This window comes from Phoenix dactylifera, chromosome 13 (assembly GCF_009389715.1).
Source record: "Phoenix dactylifera cultivar Barhee BC4 chromosome 13, palm_55x_up_171113_PBpolish2nd_filt_p, whole genome shotgun sequence".
NCBI lineage: Eukaryota > Viridiplantae > Streptophyta > Magnoliopsida > Arecales > Arecaceae > Phoenix > Phoenix dactylifera.
In genome coordinates, this window is record NC_052404.1 from 5,763,401 (window position 1) to 5,783,653 (window position 20,253).

At 40.9% G+C, this 20,253-nt stretch overlaps 2 protein-coding genes across 2 annotated transcripts; one reads left to right on the plus strand and one right to left on the minus strand.

Annotated features, from left to right (window-relative positions):
* Positions 1-906: 906 nt before the first annotated feature.
* Positions 907-2,827, plus strand: LOC103709446. Its single transcript, XM_008794768.4, has 2 exons — positions 907-1,365; positions 2,263-2,827. Exons 1-2 carry the CDS (start codon positions 1,246-1,248, stop codon positions 2,527-2,529), a joined length of 387 nt encoding a protein of 128 aa, XP_008792990.2. The 5' UTR covers positions 907-1,245; the 3' UTR covers positions 2,530-2,827.
* Positions 2,828-16,824: 13,997 nt separating this feature from the next.
* Positions 16,825-19,331, minus strand: LOC103724245. Its single transcript, XM_017846918.3, has one exon. It carries the CDS (start codon positions 18,978-18,980, stop codon positions 17,133-17,135), a length of 1,848 nt encoding a protein of 615 aa, XP_017702407.2. The 5' UTR covers positions 18,981-19,331; the 3' UTR covers positions 16,825-17,132.
* Between the last annotated feature and the right edge of the window lie 922 nt (positions 19,332-20,253).

Sequence of the window (20,253 nt, forward strand, 5' to 3'; positions counted from 1 at the left end):
ATTACAAAAATTTGCTGTCGATATACAAATTAAAAATTAAACAAAATTTCTAGCCTTTTTTGTTAATAAAAATTATGTTAATAGAAAAAGTTGGTATCTCCCTACTTTCTCTCTCTCTCTCTCTCTCTCTCTCTCTCTCTCTCTCTCTCTCTATATTTATTTTTATTTTTTTTCTGTGCACACACACACAAACTGAGCAAGCCTTCGAACCCGAAACTACAAACATAATGTTCCTCCAATTGCTAAACTCAAAGCTCAAAATATTCTCTTTTCAATCTAAACTATTTTGTATATATATTTTTTTTTTTTGCACTTACTGGTCCGCAGCACCATTGGCCTCTAGCTACAAGAGTTAGATCGCATTCCACAAACCGCCCTATCAAAACACCAATATTCACTGTTTACACTGCAAATATATCGTTATACTTCTAAAATGCAGAGTGCAAACAAATAAGAAGGACAAACGTATACCACAGAGGACATAAGTGGGGCAGTATTTGCATATGTACATAATGATGTGCCTAGATTTCCAGATCTAACAGAACAACACTACCATACCTTCACCATGAAGCAACTCATACGTACAATTCTTGTGAAATAAGTTGTCTGAAAGCTACTTGCATTGGGTAGCTGTCTGCTACTCCGACAGAACAGTTGATCCAATCACTAGGTGGGGTCTACGAAGAGCAAACACTTGGCACTGAAGCTAGTGTGGTTCAAAATTCCACGTCACCTGCTGAAATCCTGATGAAGGATTGGAGCCCCAAACCACACCAAAAAGGGTGTGGTTTACGTGGAAGGAGGCTTGCCTTGGCGCTGGATTCAGATAGGGGAGAAGAACCGGGCCAGACGGCTTTCCACATGAGTGGATGCAGTGGAGCCTGATCTTAGGATTTGATAAATGATAAACTTCGTCGGCAAAGCGGCTGCCATCCCTTCCCCTTGCGGCATCCCTCTCCCAACCGGATAATACCATGCACCTCCCTTCGCCATCTATTTTTTTCTGGGGTCAGAAGAAAGCAGGGATTGGCCAACTGCCGCGTGGACCCACCTGCCTCTTCCAACCCACATGCCCTCAGCTTCCCCTCCATCCCTTGTCTCTCCTATTATAAGTTCATGGGCAGCCAAGGAAGTAGGAACAAATAGAGCAGTCAACTTCTCTTCTTCAATTCCTCTGCTTTGCAAGTGAGGCCAGTAGGACTAGCTTAGCTCCCTTTTTTTCTCTCTTTCTAGAACTAGTGCTGCATGGCCATGGAGGTAGAAGATGATGTGCTCTTTGCCGAGTTAAGCAAGCAGATAGCTCGGCTAATTATGGAGGATGATGAAGAAGAATTCCCCGTGAAGTGTCCCTCGCTTCCGGTTCAGGTGAGTCATCCTCTGGATCATTTGGATGCTCTAAAGTAATTAACAAGGAAGGCAAGGATGTAGTAGTAGTTCTTTTCATGCTAAATAGATTGATTTTTTGGTGGAGTAATTACCTACCAATCAACCATGTTGTGCCCTGTTTTTGTTAAAAGGATCATAACAGAAGATGTAGTTGAAATTGTTTGCACTTAGAGATAGCTGCAGAGAAGCTAAGATTTGGAATTCTAGTTATGATCTTGTGCTCTTTCTTTTTAAGCTTTGGTTTCCCTCAGATTAGAGCTAATAATATTTTTTTAAATCAATCGGAAGGCATGTTTCTCAGAGATTGGACATAGAATACTCTGTTTCTAGGAAAGCTGGATGTATTCCAATAACAGCATGTCGGATCTACCTGTCGGCTGCACCTTTTATTTCCATAGAAGTCCTTCAATTATGGCCTGTCCTTGTGCAAACTATCTTATACGATCCCTCTATTTATTCATTATTATTGCCTCTTAACATTTGATTGTACTCAGTTCTTACATGATCCTTCGTTTATATAAATAAAAAAGTGATTTTTATTTGAACATTCTGAATATAGCTTAGACAGTATTATGGCACAAAACATGTTTTGAACTGCACTAAAAACATGTTTGGCTTAAAAAGAGATTTGTTAGAAGAAATGAATCTTATAAAAATATTTGTTTGTCTACTTTTCATAAAATCTATTTGAAATGACTTGACAAATCATAGAATCTGAAAATAATCTGTTATACCAAAAAGGAAAAATACAAAAGTTCAGAGTTTATGGTTATCTGTTTCGAGAAAACTTAAAACAACCAAACAGCCTTATGGTATAAAAAAAAACATCCCACTAGATGGAATATTAACAAGTGGTTTATATGTTCTTGCCCACAGGGATTCCCTTGCATGCCCCAAACGATCATGCCACCACCTTATGGGTATGAATTGGCCTACAGAAGGGAGAGCAAGGGGACCGGAGTGTTCATTCCCCGGTCGACGCTCCCTAGAAGGAAGAACAAGTCTGGGAGATCCATTCCAGATTACACCAACTCTCACAAGCATCCTCACAAACAAGGAGTTGCAGTTTCTGATACCACCACCAAAAACCACATATACTCTAGTTATTACATCAACCCTGCTGTGCTGAAGACTCATAAGTAGGAACTTCAGAGATCCTTGGCTCATACTAACCTTAATCTGGTCTCTGTTTGTTGACAATGTCATGGACTTCTATGGTTATTGTGAAAATGGAATAAGAAACCTCTTCCATCTGCCCAAGTAATTATGAAGAGGGCTTAATTAAAATAAGCTTCCATCCTCTTCTATAGAATGTACAGTTCACTGATGGAGGGAAGTGTAACTGCATGGGAGTGGGACAAGTACTGAATGAATGTATTATTATTCATAAGTTATTGAATGTATTCACTTTCTTTTATATAGGGATCACTTGATGATTTAAGAAATTGGATCGATTTACTGTTGGGTTTGGCATCTGCTCTCCAAGGAAAATCAAACAGCCAATCTAGTGGTCACTTCTAATCTTTTACTTTTTTGCCTGCTCGCAGCCAAGGAGCCTTGTGATTTATATCACTGCTTAGAGAAAGACCGCATGATTATGTACCATCTTTATGTGATGCTAATGCTAAGATCATATAAGATATGCTCATGTGAGGGAGATTGGCAGGACATTACTAGTCGCACCCAAAGATCAAGTACTAGAATCTTCAATGATTTGCTAATATCTTCCAAGGATATCAAATACTAGTTGGGTTGGAATAAGATACGCAAAATAGAGGACTAGTTATGATCTAGTGAGATATTAGATTCGATGTGGACCACTTTGATCACTATGAGTAAGGCTAAATAGGATCCAAAAGTAAGATCTGCCGCATCGAGACCGAATCGTATGCTAAACTTTGAGAGCTATAACTTGGTCATACGATGCTCGATTAATTTTTTTTTTTAAAAAAAAAAAATTGAGTAACCTTTTGAGATCTACATCTTACAACTAAACCTTCTGGGGTTTAACATGGGTCGAAATTCCATTATTTGGGCTCCAAAATAGGCTGATCAAACTTTTTTTTTTAAGAAAGATTTTGACTGAGCCTATTTTTCGATCTGTGAAGAATTAGGCAGAGCAATAGAAGCTATAGTTAATATAGAAATCGAGATCTACTTTCTTTATTTTTTTTCATGATTATTGATATTAGTGGTATTTATTTTTGAAGATGTAGCTCTATTTGAACTAAGAAAGTAATATGACTTGAATGGTGCAAGAGAAGACGTAAAACTCTACTTTCTCAATTCTTCCTTCTTGATTAGGTCAAATTAATGACATTTAAATCATCTTTAAAGACTGTCGGAGTTGTGACCGCTAAGGATATCACCCAATTGGCGTGTCTTCAACTAAAACAGTTGGAAAACACAGCCATCAATTTGCTTTTTTTTCCGTTTCATTATTTTTTTATCTATTTTTTATTGTTAATCCTATGAAGTCATTTCTAAATGACTGCACAATTTGATGCGCTAGTGACTACTCTATTGAACAGTCGGCAGGGACATTTCAGATAGCCTTTCATGCAGTGAAGCCTGGCGGTCTCATTCATTATGACTAGCTCCACTATCTGACTTATTGGATAAAATTTATATCATTGCCCTATCAATTGGCCAACCTGATGTGACATAAGATATGTATAAACTTCGTTTGTTGTTTAGACCGCAAGAAGAATACCATCCTATGGTAAATTTGCTAGCATAAAAAGGATAGCAGTCCTGCTGCCGAAAAGGGAAAAGAACACAATAGTTGTAGTTCAAGCAGCATCAGTCAAAAATAGATATGTGATGGCACATATCGGTCTGAGTCAGATTCGGTATCAATATTCCGCATGAATGATGTATCAATATTCAAGATATCAAAAAATTTCATATCATACTGTATCGATATTTTATCAGTATATCATTGTCCCAAAATAATTACAGTATTAAAGACGGTTAAATTTTAATTATTTGTAGATTTTTATTGACGGGGGTTAGGTGATTAAATTACATGTAGCAAACATGTTAGGCAAGAGGCTGTTATCTCGATGATGCCTACATAACTTGTTTTCTTCGATGGAGCAGTGATTCAATCCCATAGTATTACTCTTTCACTTCTACGCAGATGGAACTGAGGATTAATTAGCAATTAGTGAGGATGAGACGGGTGATACATAACTGTGAGATAATTATTTGATTGAGAACTTTGATGCTCAAAAATACAAGGCACAGCAAAACTCTATTATTGGATTGTGCCAAAGGATGTGTTGTTTATAAGCGGATCAAATCAACTCATTACTACAAATGTTTGGAATTACAGGTCCACTTGACCTGGCTACTGTTGTCCCATGGGATGTCCTTAGCTAGTATGATGGGGAATCATGTGATGTCCGTACTTTAACATAAGTGGGCGGTGGAAGAACAAGGCTGTGACCGAATCTAGCCACATGCACGTGATAGATTTTGTCGGTTGTTTCTAGCTATTGCATCATCGACTCTGGAATCTGGAACTCGTCGGTCCCTTTTTGGTGTCGCCCACCGCGCCACCTTATTGATATTTAAAGGTTCGTTTGGGTTGCGGACGAAGGAGAGAGAGAGAGAGAGAGAGAGAGAGAGAGAGAGAGATAAAAAATATATAAAAATATTTTATATTTGGTTGGTGTTTTTTTAAAAAATAAAAAGTAGTTTTCTATAAAAATTATAAATTTTTAAAACTATTTTTAATTTTTAGATATAATAAAATAAGATTATTTTCTTTATTAAGGGCATAACAGATATCTTACACAACTTTTATAGAAGAATAATGATTAAAGCAAATATAAGCTACTCTATAACGCGACATTTTTTTATGGTCAATTAGACATGCAAAACCATATTTTCAAGCATCATATACTTAAGCATCAGCTTTTCCAAAAAAATTTCTTCTAGCGAACTATCATTGGAAGGGTAGCAAATAGGCTTAACTCACTAGTTTGGTATCTTCTTGGAGTTTGGATCTTTTATGGTGCAACTTTTGCACCGCAGAGTCCTATGCTATTATGGATCATTGTTCTATCATCTATCTTAAAGACAAACGACACTTGTTCACTCCTGGAATATGATGAGGTATTATTAAAGCGATACATGGTGCCTCATGGTGATGAAAAAGAACCATCCATCTCCGAGATGAATGACATAACGATCACCCATAGTGGTATAGAACTTTGCGGTGCAAAAGTCTGATCGTGGAGGAACAAGTCTACTTTCTGAGGTGTCGTCTTACGAATGCACATGCATGGTCATGGGATGGCTAGATACCACAAGACATGTTGATTTCAGCCTTGCTGGGTTTGTAGTAGTTTACTCATCAGATAATTGGCTGCCCACTCCGATGGATTCAAGGATCATAAGGTATGGTTTTGTTTAATAGATGCCTCCAAATGCGTAGGCACACTCACTTAAATTGATTAAAAGTAGTTTAGGGCACATGTAATTATAATTGTGACAAAAGAAATATTCAGCAATGAGAGCCCATCTAATCAAGGAGTTCTCTGATATTCATGCATCCTCATCCTATATATGCTCTTGCGTTTGAGTTATGGCAAGTGCAATGCTCTTCTTACTCTCGCTAAAAGAGATGATAGAACGGTGATATTTTTTCACTACTATATGTATATATACACACACACATATTAAGGTTGGTTCCATGCAGTTTGGGATGTTACCACATGACTCCTGCTGTATAGCTTCCCATTGTTTGCACCTAGTCTTAAATATATTATTTCATGGCATCACATATGATCAAGACAGCAATATAAGAAGGTTTTGTTTATCATATACAGACATATATATATATATATATATATATATATATATATATAATAGGCTCAAAATTATTTCAAGGCAAACCAAAAATTAATCCAGCTCAATCAAGCTTGGCTCGAAAGGCTCAAAATACATTTAAATTATGTATTAAATATTTCATACATAATAAATTATTGATTTGAAATTTTAATTGATATAATTTTTATTTATCGGATCAAATGTTGATTTAGATCAGAACTAAACTTTGGACCAAAAACTTGAAATCAAAATCCGCTTTCATCTGAGTTTAAACCAAGCTTGATTTAGTATCAAGTCAATTTCAGTTCGATCTAGAAGTATTCAAGCTAGTGAAGAAGGTTCGTGTTTGGCTCGGCTCGAAGTTAAGCTCAAATTGAGCTCAAAATAATAGTACACAAATAAAACTTGGTCTTGGAATTCAAGCCTTGATCAACTAACTTTTGTACTCTAAAAAAAAGAATGATATACTTCAGCTATGTTATTTGAGTCCCATGCCCCCGTGAAACGTTAACAGGAAAGGGCATCGACTTCTTCTTTAACTTCTTGAGCTTCCACCGGTCCACTTGGAGTTATCTGCATCTCTTAGCTACCGCCACCCCAATCCTCTTCAACCATCACCTCTACCTATCAGCACCAGCCTCAGCCTCAGCCTCAGCCTCCATGAGTTGGAGTACACACCTTACATTAAATTTTTAATAAATGATGATTTAATGATTTCAAAATCAATATAAATTTTCTAAATTGAGAATCTATGCAATTATATATGAACTACACTATAAAAAATATGCAGAAACTAAATTGAAACATTTTAGTGCTCTCTAACTTATACATCAAGGGAGTAAAAAGATAAATGTTATTAATTGCATTAATGGGCTAAGGTACATGATAGGGATTAGAGATTGAAAATCCACTTTATTAATCATCATATACATATTTTAGCAAATATAAATTACTATTGGTAATGCAATCATAGTAAAATATCGTATCATACTATTACATTGATCATTTTTATATTTATTTGATGCTTAGATTAGAGGCTATAAAAAAATATGAATATTGATATCTAGACCCTTTTTGTAGTGTAGATCATCTTCAATAATTTGGATTTTTTACTTTGAATGGTCCATCATTAGCTTTGAGTCATTAAATATTTTCTAAAGATTTAATATAAAGTGAGTAGTCCAATACTGTATATATACATATACATATAAACATTTACATGTAGTTAGACTACGCTAAGTGTAAATAAAAGTTTTTGTGTCCACCACCAAATTCATATTTATAGTCAAAAATCTTAAATCTAAACTGTTAGCCAACGGATTGATTTTGATAAATACAAAATATTTGAGTATGATACTAATAATTTTATGGAGTAATCAATTTGTTTTATAGGGAGCTCAGTGAGTTTGAAAGGTTAAAGAAGCACGAAAAAGCCTAGAAGAGCAAATCTTAAAGTTAGAGAAGTATTTGAAGTATTTCGGAAGCTTTTGTAGTGGAGTCGATCCCGGAAAATCATAGGTCAAAAATAGAAAGCAGTAAAAGACACTTTTACGAGTCGACCATAGGTTAGAGAAGCATGAAAAAATCTAGAAAAACAAATCTCAAAGTATAAGAAGTATTTGAAGTATTTCGAAAGCTTTTGTAGTAGAGAAGTCAACCCAGAATCCTAGGAGTCGACCTCAAAAAGCCACAGGTCGAAAACAGAAAGTAATAAAAAGCTGCCTTTTCACGAGTCGACCCTTGAAAATCACGAGTTGACTCTTGAAGAGTACGAGTCGATCTCTAAAGAATTCGAGTCGACCCCTAAAAAATTCGAGTCGATCCGTCTGCGCCTGATAATAATAATGGCTAGTTTTTCTGTAAAACTAGAACGGACGTATTCACTCCCAACGGCTAGTTTCTTCTCTCCAATGGCTAGAGACGACTCTCCAACAACTTTTCAAGCTATAAATGCTTCCAAATTGAATTGGAGAACATGATGGATCAAAGAGATTGAGTGGATGAGGTAAAGAAAAAAAGAATACAAGTGAACACCACTTCTTAGGCTTCAACTCTATGATCAATCTAAGAAGTGACTATTTAAATCCTCCTTCCACTTCAAAGTGAACTTCCAAATATCCATAGAGAGAGAGAGCTTTAGCTGCCAATCATTGAATTCCATCACAAGATCAAGAGCGAGCAAGAAAGAAAAAAGAGAATAAGCTAAATTCTACTCGTCAAGATCCCAACTTTCAGAGTAATCAAACTTGAGCTTCAACAACATCAATCCAACCTTTTTAGAAGTTATTGTGTATATACTTTTCTATCTTTGTTTAGTGTAGGATATTAGAAATCTCGTGTGGAATTTTTGGAGTGGCTAGCACCGTAAAAATCAACTGCCTTATAAGGTTTGGTTGTAATCGTAAAACAATTAGGTTGTTGTCGATTGCCCTAGAAAAATCATCTGAGTTGATCGTCAGCCCGAGTAAAACAATCAAGCGATTGCCCTACATACATACCTACACCATACATATGTATACACACACAAAAACCCATATATATATGGGGATTGATAACCTACTCTCTGTTATGGTAGGTTATCAATCTACCCATTTTTCATTGAATAAAAAATACCCTTACTTTCTATAACTCTTAAGGATATTTTTGTCTTTTCATAATTCCATATTAACTAACCCTCTCAACATGCAATTAATACTCTCTCTCACAGAATTTTTATCGTGAGAGAGAGAGAGAGAGAGAGAGAGAGAGTATATGCTGCCAAAAAAGAGAGTACACTCTTTCTATTTTGGCGGCAAATACACACACACTCTCTCTCTCTCCATAAAAATTCTGTTCTTATGGCAGGGGGTGAGACTGATCAGTAAGCCTCTTATATTACAAACTAAGGTATCAAATCATCCGTTGCAATATACCTTTTATTTCTCAAAATGCCTCTTTCTCTTTTTTTTTTTTGCTAAGACCTCATAATGCATTTTACACTATGCGTGTCATATGACTACTTCATACTTATGATATGTTTTTTCAATTAGATGTCAACAATTCCATTTATTGACACTAGTGGAGGTCACTCAAAGCAAACATGTCTATGTGGAAGTACTGAGTGTTATCTTTCACAAGAAAGACATGAGGAAAGCACTAGATCTACTTGTAGTAGCCCTTATATTCATATGATCAATTTGAAATTGAAAATTCTGTATATGAAGATGGTGACACTAGTATTTTTCCGTATGCCAAACAGTCATTCAATAGTGATAATGATGCCTATATGTGGTATTCTAACTTTGCTAGAAAGAATGATTTTTCAATAAGGCGGAATCATTTTTTAGGAGGTAAAAATCATCCGTTGGGAGTCTATTGGAGGGAATTTGTTTGTCATCGTGCTGGTAAAGCTCAGCCAGGCAAAGTGTTTGAAGTTGAACGACAAAGAAATAGAAAATCATCAAGATGTGGCTACGGGGCAAAAATGATAATATCAAAAGACATTGTTGATAGGGTTTGTGAGCAGAAAGTTACTAAATTTGATAATGTTCATAATCATGAATTATTGAAAGATAATGAGGTTCGATTTCTTCCAGCAAATCGTGACATAGATGTCGTTGATCAACAGCATATTGAAATATTATCAAAAGCTGGTTGTTCAATAAAAATCATAATAAGGGTTCTTGAATTGGAAAAGGGATTGGAACCAGGTAATTTACCATTTACAGATCGGAACGTTAGAAACTTAATTCACTCTCAAAGTTATCAAGGACGAGAAGATGATGCACTAGAACTTCTTAAGTTGTGTAAGAGTTTGAAAGACCAAGATGCAGACTTTTGTTATGACTTTACAGTGAATGAAAATCAGAAGCTACAACACATTATTTGGTCTTTTGGTGACTCTGTTCGAACATATCAGACTTTTGGTGATGTATTTGTCTTTGATACAACATATCGTTTGAATCATTACGATATGCTGCTTGGAGTATGGGTGGGCTTAGATAACCATGGAAATTCAATTTTTTTTTTGTTGCGTTTTATTGCGGGATGAAAAAGCTCCTTCATTTGCATGGGCCTTGAGGGTATGTACATATATATATATATATATATATATATATACATTTTTTCTAACGGTAGATTTGGACTCTATATATTTATCATAAAATTTTATTTAAGTTAATTTTTAATATATGTTTATGCAAACTTTTCTTCAATTTATGAACAAAAAATCCCCACAAACAATTTTAACCGATGAAGATCTTGCACTCACGGAGGCTATATCAATAGAGTTGCCAAGTACAAAGCATGCATTTTGCATTTGGCACATAGTAGCAAAGCTGCCAACTTGGTTCTCTTTTATTTTAGGTGGGCGATATAATGATTTCAAGGCTGAGTTCTATAGGCTGTATCATTTGGAGAGTATTGAGTATTTTGAGAAACAATGGGATAATATGGTTTGTCAATTTGGACTTGCTTCAGATAGACACATTGGTTTATTGTTTTCTCATCGAGCATATTGGGCGCTATCATATTTGCGAGATTTCTTTTTTGCCGGAATGACAACAACTGGACGTTCAGAATCTATAAATTCATTCTTGAAAGCATTTTTGAATGCAAGAACAAATCTAAAGGATTTTGTTGAGCAGGTAAATTAGACTACGCTTTATTTATTTTTTTAGCGAACATATTAATTTAATATTTGAGTTAAAATTCTAATATTTGTCTAATGAATTCTCATTACAATTTTCAAGATGGGTATTGCTGTGAGTATAAGAAACCGAGCTGGGGAAGAAGCGGCCATGCATCAAACATATCTCAATCCCAGCATAAAAACATCTATGCCAATGGAAGAACATGCCTCCAGTATTTTCACCCCTTGTGCTTTTGAATTGCTACAAAACGAGATGGTTTTGTCTAATCAATATGCAGCAATTGAAATGGGAGCTGAAATATACACAGTAAGACACTGTACGAAGAATGATGGGGGGCGTTTCATGACTTGGGATCAAATGAATGATGAAATTCATTGCAGCAGCAAAGAATTTGAGTTCTCAGGTATTTTGTGCAGACATGCTATAAGAGTTCTCTTCATAAAAAACTAATTTCATCTTCCAGGGAAGTATTATCTAAAACGATGGAGACATGAAAGCTCATTAATATTGAAATTCAGTCATATCATAAGGAAGAAAGATGACAACTTGGAGCAAGCATTTCAATCTCATGTTGCAATTCTGCATTTAGAGTCTTCCAAGTCCAAAGGGCATGCACAATGTACTAATATCACTACAAAAAATTAGACTTTTCCCGACTCTTTCCCGCCGACGCTATCAAAAAGCGTCGGCGAATTTCAAGCGGGGTCGAAACTCGACGACGCTTTCTGTTAGCGTCGGGTGAAATTTAGAGACGACGACGCTTTAAAGCGTCGTCGAAGGCCAAAAGATACGACGACGCTTTAAAGCGTCGTCGGAGGCCAAAAGGGGCCCAACTCTTGGCCTTTCCTCCTTCACCCAGCCGCACCTCCGATCTTAGAGACGACGACGCTTTAAAGCGTCGTCGGAGGTCCCTCCTTCTTCACCCAGCCGCTCCCCCGATCCCTCCTTTTTCTGCCGCTCCATCCGCCCACCCCACCATCCGCCCACCCCACCATCGTTCTTCTTTTAATCCCACACCGGAGACCCCACCCGTTCTCCCCTAATTTCTTTTAATCCGCCGCTGCCTGGGCTTCGAAGCAGGGGCACTCGAGGGCTCCTCCGGATCGCCGTCTGAACCAGCCCAGCCACCACACGGCTCCATCGAGGTGTCCGTCGGCGTCGACTTGGTGCACAACCCGGCCGTGCTCCTGCTCGACGAGCCGACGTCGGGGCTGGACTCTGCCTCGGCTCTCCACATCGTCGCCTTGCTCAAGTCGATGGCCGTGCTCCAGGGAAAGAAGAGGTCCTCGACCAGGTCGTGCTCATCTCCGACGGAACCGTCCGGCACCAGAGAACGGTCGCCCTTCTGGAGAGCCGGCTAAAGGAGGCCGGCCATTGCATTCCACATTTCCACCCCACGTCATGGATGCCATGGCTACTCTGGTTGTAGAATCCACATTTCCACCCCTCCTGGGGCAAGAACAGGTTCCCCTCTTTCTTTTTTAATTTTTTTTTTAAAAACAGGTTGCTAACGCCGACGCTTATAAGCGTCGGCGTTGAGTATTTTCCCGACGCTTTCATTAGCGTCGGGAAAGTCCTGTTTTTGCCGACGCTTTTCCTTAGCGTCGGCAAAAACCGTACCCATGCCCACCTGCCCGACGTTTGACCCACGCTTTGTGAAGCGTGGGCTGGGAATTCGCCGACGCTTATAAGCGTCGGTAGAGACATAAAAAAGCGTCGCGAGTTCTTCCTTCTTTTGTAGTGAATAAAGAGTTGCAAAAACTTATAAGCCTTATTAGAGGCATGCCAATAGGCAATGATTCAACATTGGAATTGGAAAGTTGCCCAGTAGAGTCATTAAATCGTGATGATTGTAGTTCATTCGAAATCCAGAACCAGCCAAAACTAAGGGACGTCCGAAAGGGAAAAGACTGGTTGGAGGAGTTGAGGTTGCTAAGAAACCAAGGAGATGTCATGTACCGAATTGTGGTGGAACATACCACGATTCAAGGAATTGCCCAAACAAAAAAAAGCATATTGAGAATCCATTGTCAATTCTCCCATCAAGTAAGTATTTTTAGTCTTTTTTATAAATTTATAATTACTTGATGCATGTCCATATTAAAAGAATTTGTCTTCTTATTCTTGTATGTTAATAATGCTTTTAGGACACAAAAGGGCCGAAAACGAGGAAATGAACTATCTCAAAAATAATTCTTGCAGCTTTTGTTCTGATATTTGAGAGATTATTTTAAAGCAGAGTAGATATATGTGGTTCTTGGGGCAGACGATCTCTAAACAGGGACAGAACTCAGGTTTGCATATTCAAGCATCCATCATGTTTGCATATTCTTTGTGTGGAATTTTTCAATTTGATATCGATATTTAGAGTATACTCTCTCTTTCTATTTTGGAGGCAAATACACTCTCTCTACTCTCTCTTTATTGACGGAGAGAGAGAGTGTGTATTCTCTCTCTTTCTATTTTGGCGGCAAATACTCTCTCTCTCCGTGACCGTGACATGATAAAAATTCTGTGAGAAAGAGAGAGTATTAATTGCATGTTGAGAGGGTTAGTTAATATGAAATTATGAAAAGACAAAAAAATATCTTTAAAAATTATAGAAAGTAAGAATATTTTTTGTCCAATGAAAAATGGGTAGATTGATAACCTACCATAACAGAGAGTAGGTTATCGATCCCCATATATATATATATATATACACACACACACACACATATAAACACACACATGCCATGTATCTTTACTATAGATATTGATAGCTTTAAAATCTAGCATATGTGCTTGAATTTCAAACCTTCTATGTTCAGTCTTTCTAATGTCTGCCGCTACTAGATGATTTATATTTAGCGGTTGTTATGCTTCTTTATTTACAAAAATAGAAATTTATTTCCATTTTTTCTCTAGCTTTCTTTTTTTTTTTTTTTGCTAAACCAAAAGGGGTAGGGGGGAAGGAAGGGACAAGCCCACCTCCGCGTAACAACCCCCACTGGGCCCCCGCCCCGCCAGGAGAATGTTCGATGCGGGCAGAAATGGTCGTGTGTTGGGCACCCCGACCGGTTTTACTCATACCCTCCCCACCCGTGGACCCGGCTCAGCTACTCCTCTGAGCTCTGGCTCGAGTCCTACGTGTGAGTATGTCACACCCGGCACCACCCCGGCTACTAGCGGTTCAAGAGCGGTCCTACACCATAAGTCCAAGCAGTGTCCAGAGTAGTGAGCTCCGGTCCACAATTTAATTGTCGCCGCAGCGATTCGAACTTGGGACCATGTGGTTAGAATTGCTGTCCCGAACTACTAGACTACCACCTTGGTGGCTTTTCTCTAGCTTTCTAATAGCAGAAAATATGATTGGTTCACTCTCCTCTTCTTTTTTAAACGAGGGCTAGCGATATGGCCAAGGATGAGGGAGATGAAGGGGGATAAGGCCAGGCGAAGAGACGGCTGAGGGAGCGATAGAAGAGGAGGGAGGGAAGTGGAGACAGTGATGCAATTGGGGACGAAAGAGAGTTGGATATTAGAAGGCAAGAGAGCTATAGAGGGATAAGGAGGGGGGGGGGGGGGGGGGGGGGGGGGTGTGCTGGGGCCGGCAACACGACCAGAGATAAGGGAGAGCTCGGCATCAGACAGAGAAATGGCCAATGGAGCAATATAGAGAGAGGAAAAGGGGATGTGTTCGGCAACGCAGCTAGAGACAACGAAAAGATCGATTTTGAGCGGAGAGGTAGTCAGTGAGGCTTGAGATGCTGGTGCAATCAAATGAGGATGATGAAGCCGAAGGCAAAGTTGAGTGGAAGAAGAGGAGCCAGGAGGATAAGGACGAAAATCCATTTTTAAAAAATAGAAGTAAAAATTTTTCACTTCTATCTTTTTTTTAAAAAGAATAAAAGTTGTTTTAAACAATGAAAGCAGAATAAACCAACATATTTTTTGCATCTGATTTCATATTTTTGTTAAAAAAAACAAATAGGACCTTAGATAATACTTGTAATCTTATTTTAGCGGGGAAAAGCTATTGAAGAACTATTTTCTATCAATACTTCTTACTCTTCTTCTTTTTTTCTTAAATACAGGGCATTCTGCTATTCACTGTCCACATGCACTGCCTGCCTAGATTTCTTCTATAAATAATAGATTTCCTCTATAAATAATATGACAAATATATTCTTATTTTTAGTAGGTACACTTCGTTTTGATTGGAGAGAGAGAGAGAGAGAGAGGTGCAAGAACAAAACTAAATGCCAACTAGACTTGGGTTCTTAGTTGATCCCCTCTGGATTCAAACTTGGAAGGCAGGACAAACAAAAATAGAAAGAGACAGAGAGAGAGAAAGAGAGGTTATGCAATTATTAAGCACTTATATACAGATATATGGCACATCCAATGCTTGTCTCCCCATTTAACTTCATGTGCTTTTCTTTCTTTTTGTCATCTTTGACTGAATACAAAGATGTTTATTTATTATAGATAGGTGCAAATTTTTCATTATAATAATGTGAACTCATGGTTTCGACTCAACCCTCCGAGTTTGACTCCACCTTATTTCTTTTCTCCTTCCCCTCTTTCTGCCAAATTGCTAGCGTGCCTATCTATGAGAAAAGGGGAAAGAAATTCTAGTATAAGAAAAGGGAAAAAAAAAACTAGTATAAGAAAGGAGAAGATACAAACCAAACTAGTTGTGAGGAGACCAATAACAAGGAGGTGTTAAATTCTAGAGTAGGAGGGGGAAAAAAATCTAGTATAAGAAAAAAGAGGAGCCAAACAAATCTAGTCATGTGGAGACCAATGACATGGAGATGGAAAAGGGGAAAAAAAAAGAAAAGAAAAGAAAAAGATGGAGATTTGAGCTCAAGTCCCCAGAGTTTGCATGACAGTAGATTAGGAGTTGCCACGTAGGCATATAAGGAATGACTCAGCATCCCAAATGTGTTTGCAATATCATGTAATGGCATTGACTACAATGCTGACCATTAGATGAGATGAGTCTAGAAAATTTAATGGGCCAGGCTTAAGCCTGAAAGCAGTGTTAGCCTGCTGTGCCCCAAGTCAGACCTGAACCTGATCTAATTCACCGTATCCTTTTCAGGATGGGCCAGGCCAGGCTTAAACCAGACGGGGAGGAACAGAGGAGAGCAGAGTAAAGATGAGGTCAGTGAGGAAGGGAGGGTGAGATGGCTTGGGTTGATAGAAAAAGTAATTATGGTGACTAGCCAAGTTAATCAGCCGCTTCGAAGTTGAGATATCCAAATAGAAATGCAATCAAAGGGAATGAAATGCATTCACAGGAAAAATTAAGTATGCTTGCGGCAAATTGATTCATGGTTCTCACTATGACTGTCATGTTATGATTCTCCTAGTAATGTTTCATTTACCATAAATCCTTTTTGTACAGTTGCGCATAAGCCTTATAGATAGATACTTGTCTCTTCTTGTTACATTGAGTTGTACCCTGTCTCATACAAGTCATACATGAATTAAGGATCAAAATCATTGGCCATCAGAAACTAAAGATGTAATTTAGAGATTAAGCTGAAAGAAGGTGAAGGTGTCAAACTTACATTGTCTTCATCTATATATTGCTTTGTTGAGAAACTTCTCTGCAAGTAATGACTTGCATTGCCTCACCTGCTCATATTTATCACTTACATCTTGCAGGTAACAATGGTTGAGAGCAGGACATGTTGTCTGGTTGGTAAAGCGGATTCTTAACATGAACACCACCACAGGAGTGTGGATTGACGTTAATTTCTCAACTAGAATAAGCTTCAAAGTGGATGAATTGTTGGCGATTATGGCTTTCACATGCTTAAACAGTGGAGATTTTGACATCAGCACTTGTCCTGAAAGATGATAGAAACAGAAGGCGTAGATGTTGGTCCCAATTGCACCAGAAGTTTTTGTAAGGACGAAAAAAAAAAACAGAAATTAACTTTAATGATGATAGAAACTAGAAGGCGTAGACTCCTCATTGTGTTATGATTATATTCTTATTTTGAAATCATAAACTTTTTTCAAAAGATAAATACATCAATTTCTGCCAGCTCTATAATCGACAACAAAATCTCTATGACAATTACAAATTCCTATTTCGTAATATCAGCTATAATCTACAAGTAAACGAGCCAAAATGAATATAAGAATACAACTTTTTCTGATCATATACTTCTGAGTTCTGAGTCTTCTAAATGAAACAATCCCAAGTGCAGCATCGAGTTCCATCCATGGCGAGCTCCAAGTTTGAGAGGTAACCAGCATCCAAATGGGCACCACCGCCGGTCACCCATGGCAGATGGCATTGAGCAGCACATGAGCCAGCATCAAGTCCACAAAATACTGGTGCCCGACCTCCCCGTCCCTCCACCTTGCCTTGGCCGGCGGCCGGCCGTAGTGCACCCCGTCATTGCACCGGTTGTCGTAGTGCCACGGGAACGTCATATCGAACTCGTCGATCACCCCGCCGGTAAGCAACCGTCTCTTCCCCAATTTCTCCACCATCACGCCGTTGAAAGCCTCCATCTTGCTCGGATTGAACGCGAGGTCCCTCGCGTACCCCCCGGTCGCGATCGTCGTCCGGTAGAACAGCTTCGGCGCCGTTCCATTTCCCTTCTCCCTCGCATGCCTCATCACTTCCTCCCAGAACCCGGCCGCGTACTCCGCCGCATCGGTGAATCTCTGGACACTCCTCCAGTAGACCCCGTCGTGCAAGCCGGAGTTTAATATCATCACATCCGGAGCTCGATCCTCTGAGAAGTAATTCCACAGGAGTCGCCGGAAACTCTCATCCCGAAGCGATTGCAAGCCCATGTAGTTCAAGGACTCGTTCCAGTGCCCGTTGAAGACGCTTGTGATCCTCACACTCTGCGAGCTGTTCTTGGGGTTACGGAATTTTGCGTCGAATCGCCGGGGAACCGACGGGATCTCCGTCAATCCGAGCACGAAGTTGAGTAGATTCCGAAGGGTGTCGACGTGGTTGGAGTCGCCCCAGAAGAAGAGCCATTTATTGTGGAGGCATTTCCACGCCGAATCCTGGGAGAAGATCCTGAACGAGCAGTGGGCGGAGTAGACCCAGCCGTTGCTCTCCAGCGCGCCCAGCGGGCCGTCGCACCACGGCGGCTGGCAGGGGAAATTGGGGCCGAGGCAGCGGTACCGGCCGTCGCTGTCCACGCTGCATCGCTCGTTCTTGCCGTGCCGAGTCCACCGGCCGGACCAAACCTCGCGGGAGAAGTCCGTGGTGCTGCAAATTCGAAGATCCGGCAAGGAGGCATTGCTCGTCAAGAACTTGATCTGAAACCTTCTCAGCTCTCGCCGGAACTTGAACCGCTGCGTCGAGTATTTGAGCCCCTCGAAGCTGCGAAAGAGGAGGACGATGCTGAGGCTGTAGTCGCCCGCAAACTGGGGGTGGACCTGGAGCTTGAAAGTGTAGGAGCCGTTGCCGTGGTCGATGATGGGGGGGCGGGACTTCCAGGAGTCGCCGGAGAGGTCGGTCTCGAAGTAGTCCCCGCCAACGCACCGGTACCAGCCGGCGTCGTCCAGCGCCGAGATCGCGAATTCGTGGATCTCCCCGGCGGGTAGTTCGATGGGGCGAACGCCGTCGAGGGCGGGGACGGAGATGTTGGCGGTGCGGGAGTCCCGGCAGGGCTCACCGCCGGTGCCGCGCCAGCGGGAAAGGAGAGTGGAGGTGAAGTTCGGCAGCATCGTGAGGGAGAGCCAGCTCCGGTCGTGACCGGCGGCAGCGGAGGTTGGTCCCAGGGGTGGCGAAGGAGGCGGGGAGGCGGTGGCGGGGGCGGGGGTGGGGACGGGGACGGGGGGGGAGGAAGTGGAAGCGGAGTAGGAGCCGAGGTAGTAGCGGAAGTGGAGGGAGGGGAGAGGGGAGCGACCGGCTACGACGGAGAGGTCGATGACTGTCCATAAGAGTAGGGCGGCGAGGAGCGCGGCGGTGAGGAGTTTGGGAGGCAGCGACCGGCCGCTCCCGCCGCCGCCGGCGACCTTCTCGTCGGGGTTGGGTACTGACATTCTTGGGTAGCGAGAAAGGTCGGGGGGTGGGCTTAAAAGCCGAAGGACACGCGTCTTGGATGCGATGGAGACGACTAAAAAAAGAAAGGAAGACGGCCGTACGAGTAACATGGGATGCAATCTTTCTTTATTTAACGCGAAACCGGAATTAGTTGGTGATGATATAACGCGAGTTTAAGAGAGAAAAGTGGAGATAAAAGAAAGGAACAGTTTGTTTGGGTTGTTACTTATTAGCTCGGTCTCCGGCTTTATTTGTCGCATGAAGGCGTCGGTGGAAGTTTGTCGGCTGGTGCGGAAAGTGGGAGATAGAGTGGAAATAATGGATTAGTTGATGGAGGAAGGATGCATGTGAGCTGGGACGCAGAGGAGCCGCGAAATCTTGGAAAAGCTAGGTCTAGAAAAAAGCTAGGTCTAGAAAATATAAGGCTGGGTTTTGGGAACTTTGGATTGTGGGTGAGGGAAATTTATTTCTTTGATAAGGTGAAGGGACTAATTAACCAACAAAAATTGCAACCCATTCATTGCTCGAGCAAGATTCAGGCCACAAAACTTTCAGTTTATACACTTTATCAACAACCTGGGTTTTCTCTGTGTATGGAAGTGTGCCAAGATAGGTCTAGACATACATGGAGGATCCCCTGCCGTGCACGGGCTGCAAATATGAATGGCTATCAAACAAGATGTATTTAATTTTATGATCGTCTATTTTTAATGACAGCTGTTGCTGGAAATTGGACCCGGGAGCCGCCGCAAAACCAGGGGAGGAGGAGCTCCGCTGCCGGGAGGACGGACGGCGGTGCGCCGGCAGACTGCGTCCTCCGTGGGGATGAGAGAGCGGAGAGGAGTGCGTCCTGTCCTGTCCTCCGTGGGAGGAGCTCCGCCGCAGGGACGGTGGTCGGCGGTGCGCCGGCTGGTGGCGTCCTCCTGGAGGATGTGAGTCCTGCAAAAAAGCCGGTGGCCGGGCTTTCCGGCGCCGGCCCTCCGATGCTTAAGTCAGAGGGGGCTAGTATGTGGAGAGAGCAAGGAAGAGATATGTGGAGAAGATGAAGAGAATACTAAGCTCAATTGTGTCTGTGCTGTCTCTTTTTCACCCCCCTCCCCTTCTTTCCCCCAGGTTCCCTTTTATAGAGGGATATTGTGTTACCTGGGAGGTGACAGGAGAATTTTGTCATCTTTTGTGATAATTGGGCACGATTTGGCCCATTAATGGCGTAGTGGAGAATAAGGCCGAATCAGACCGGAACCAGGGAGTTGTCACGGTCGATCGGACCTGTTGGAGTGGTTGAACCGCCGGCCGTGGTGGGCCTGGGGTCCGTGGATGGTAAGTGCATTTATTACCGAGTGAACCGGCGGTCAGGGAGAGCCATACGCTTTGATGGTTCAG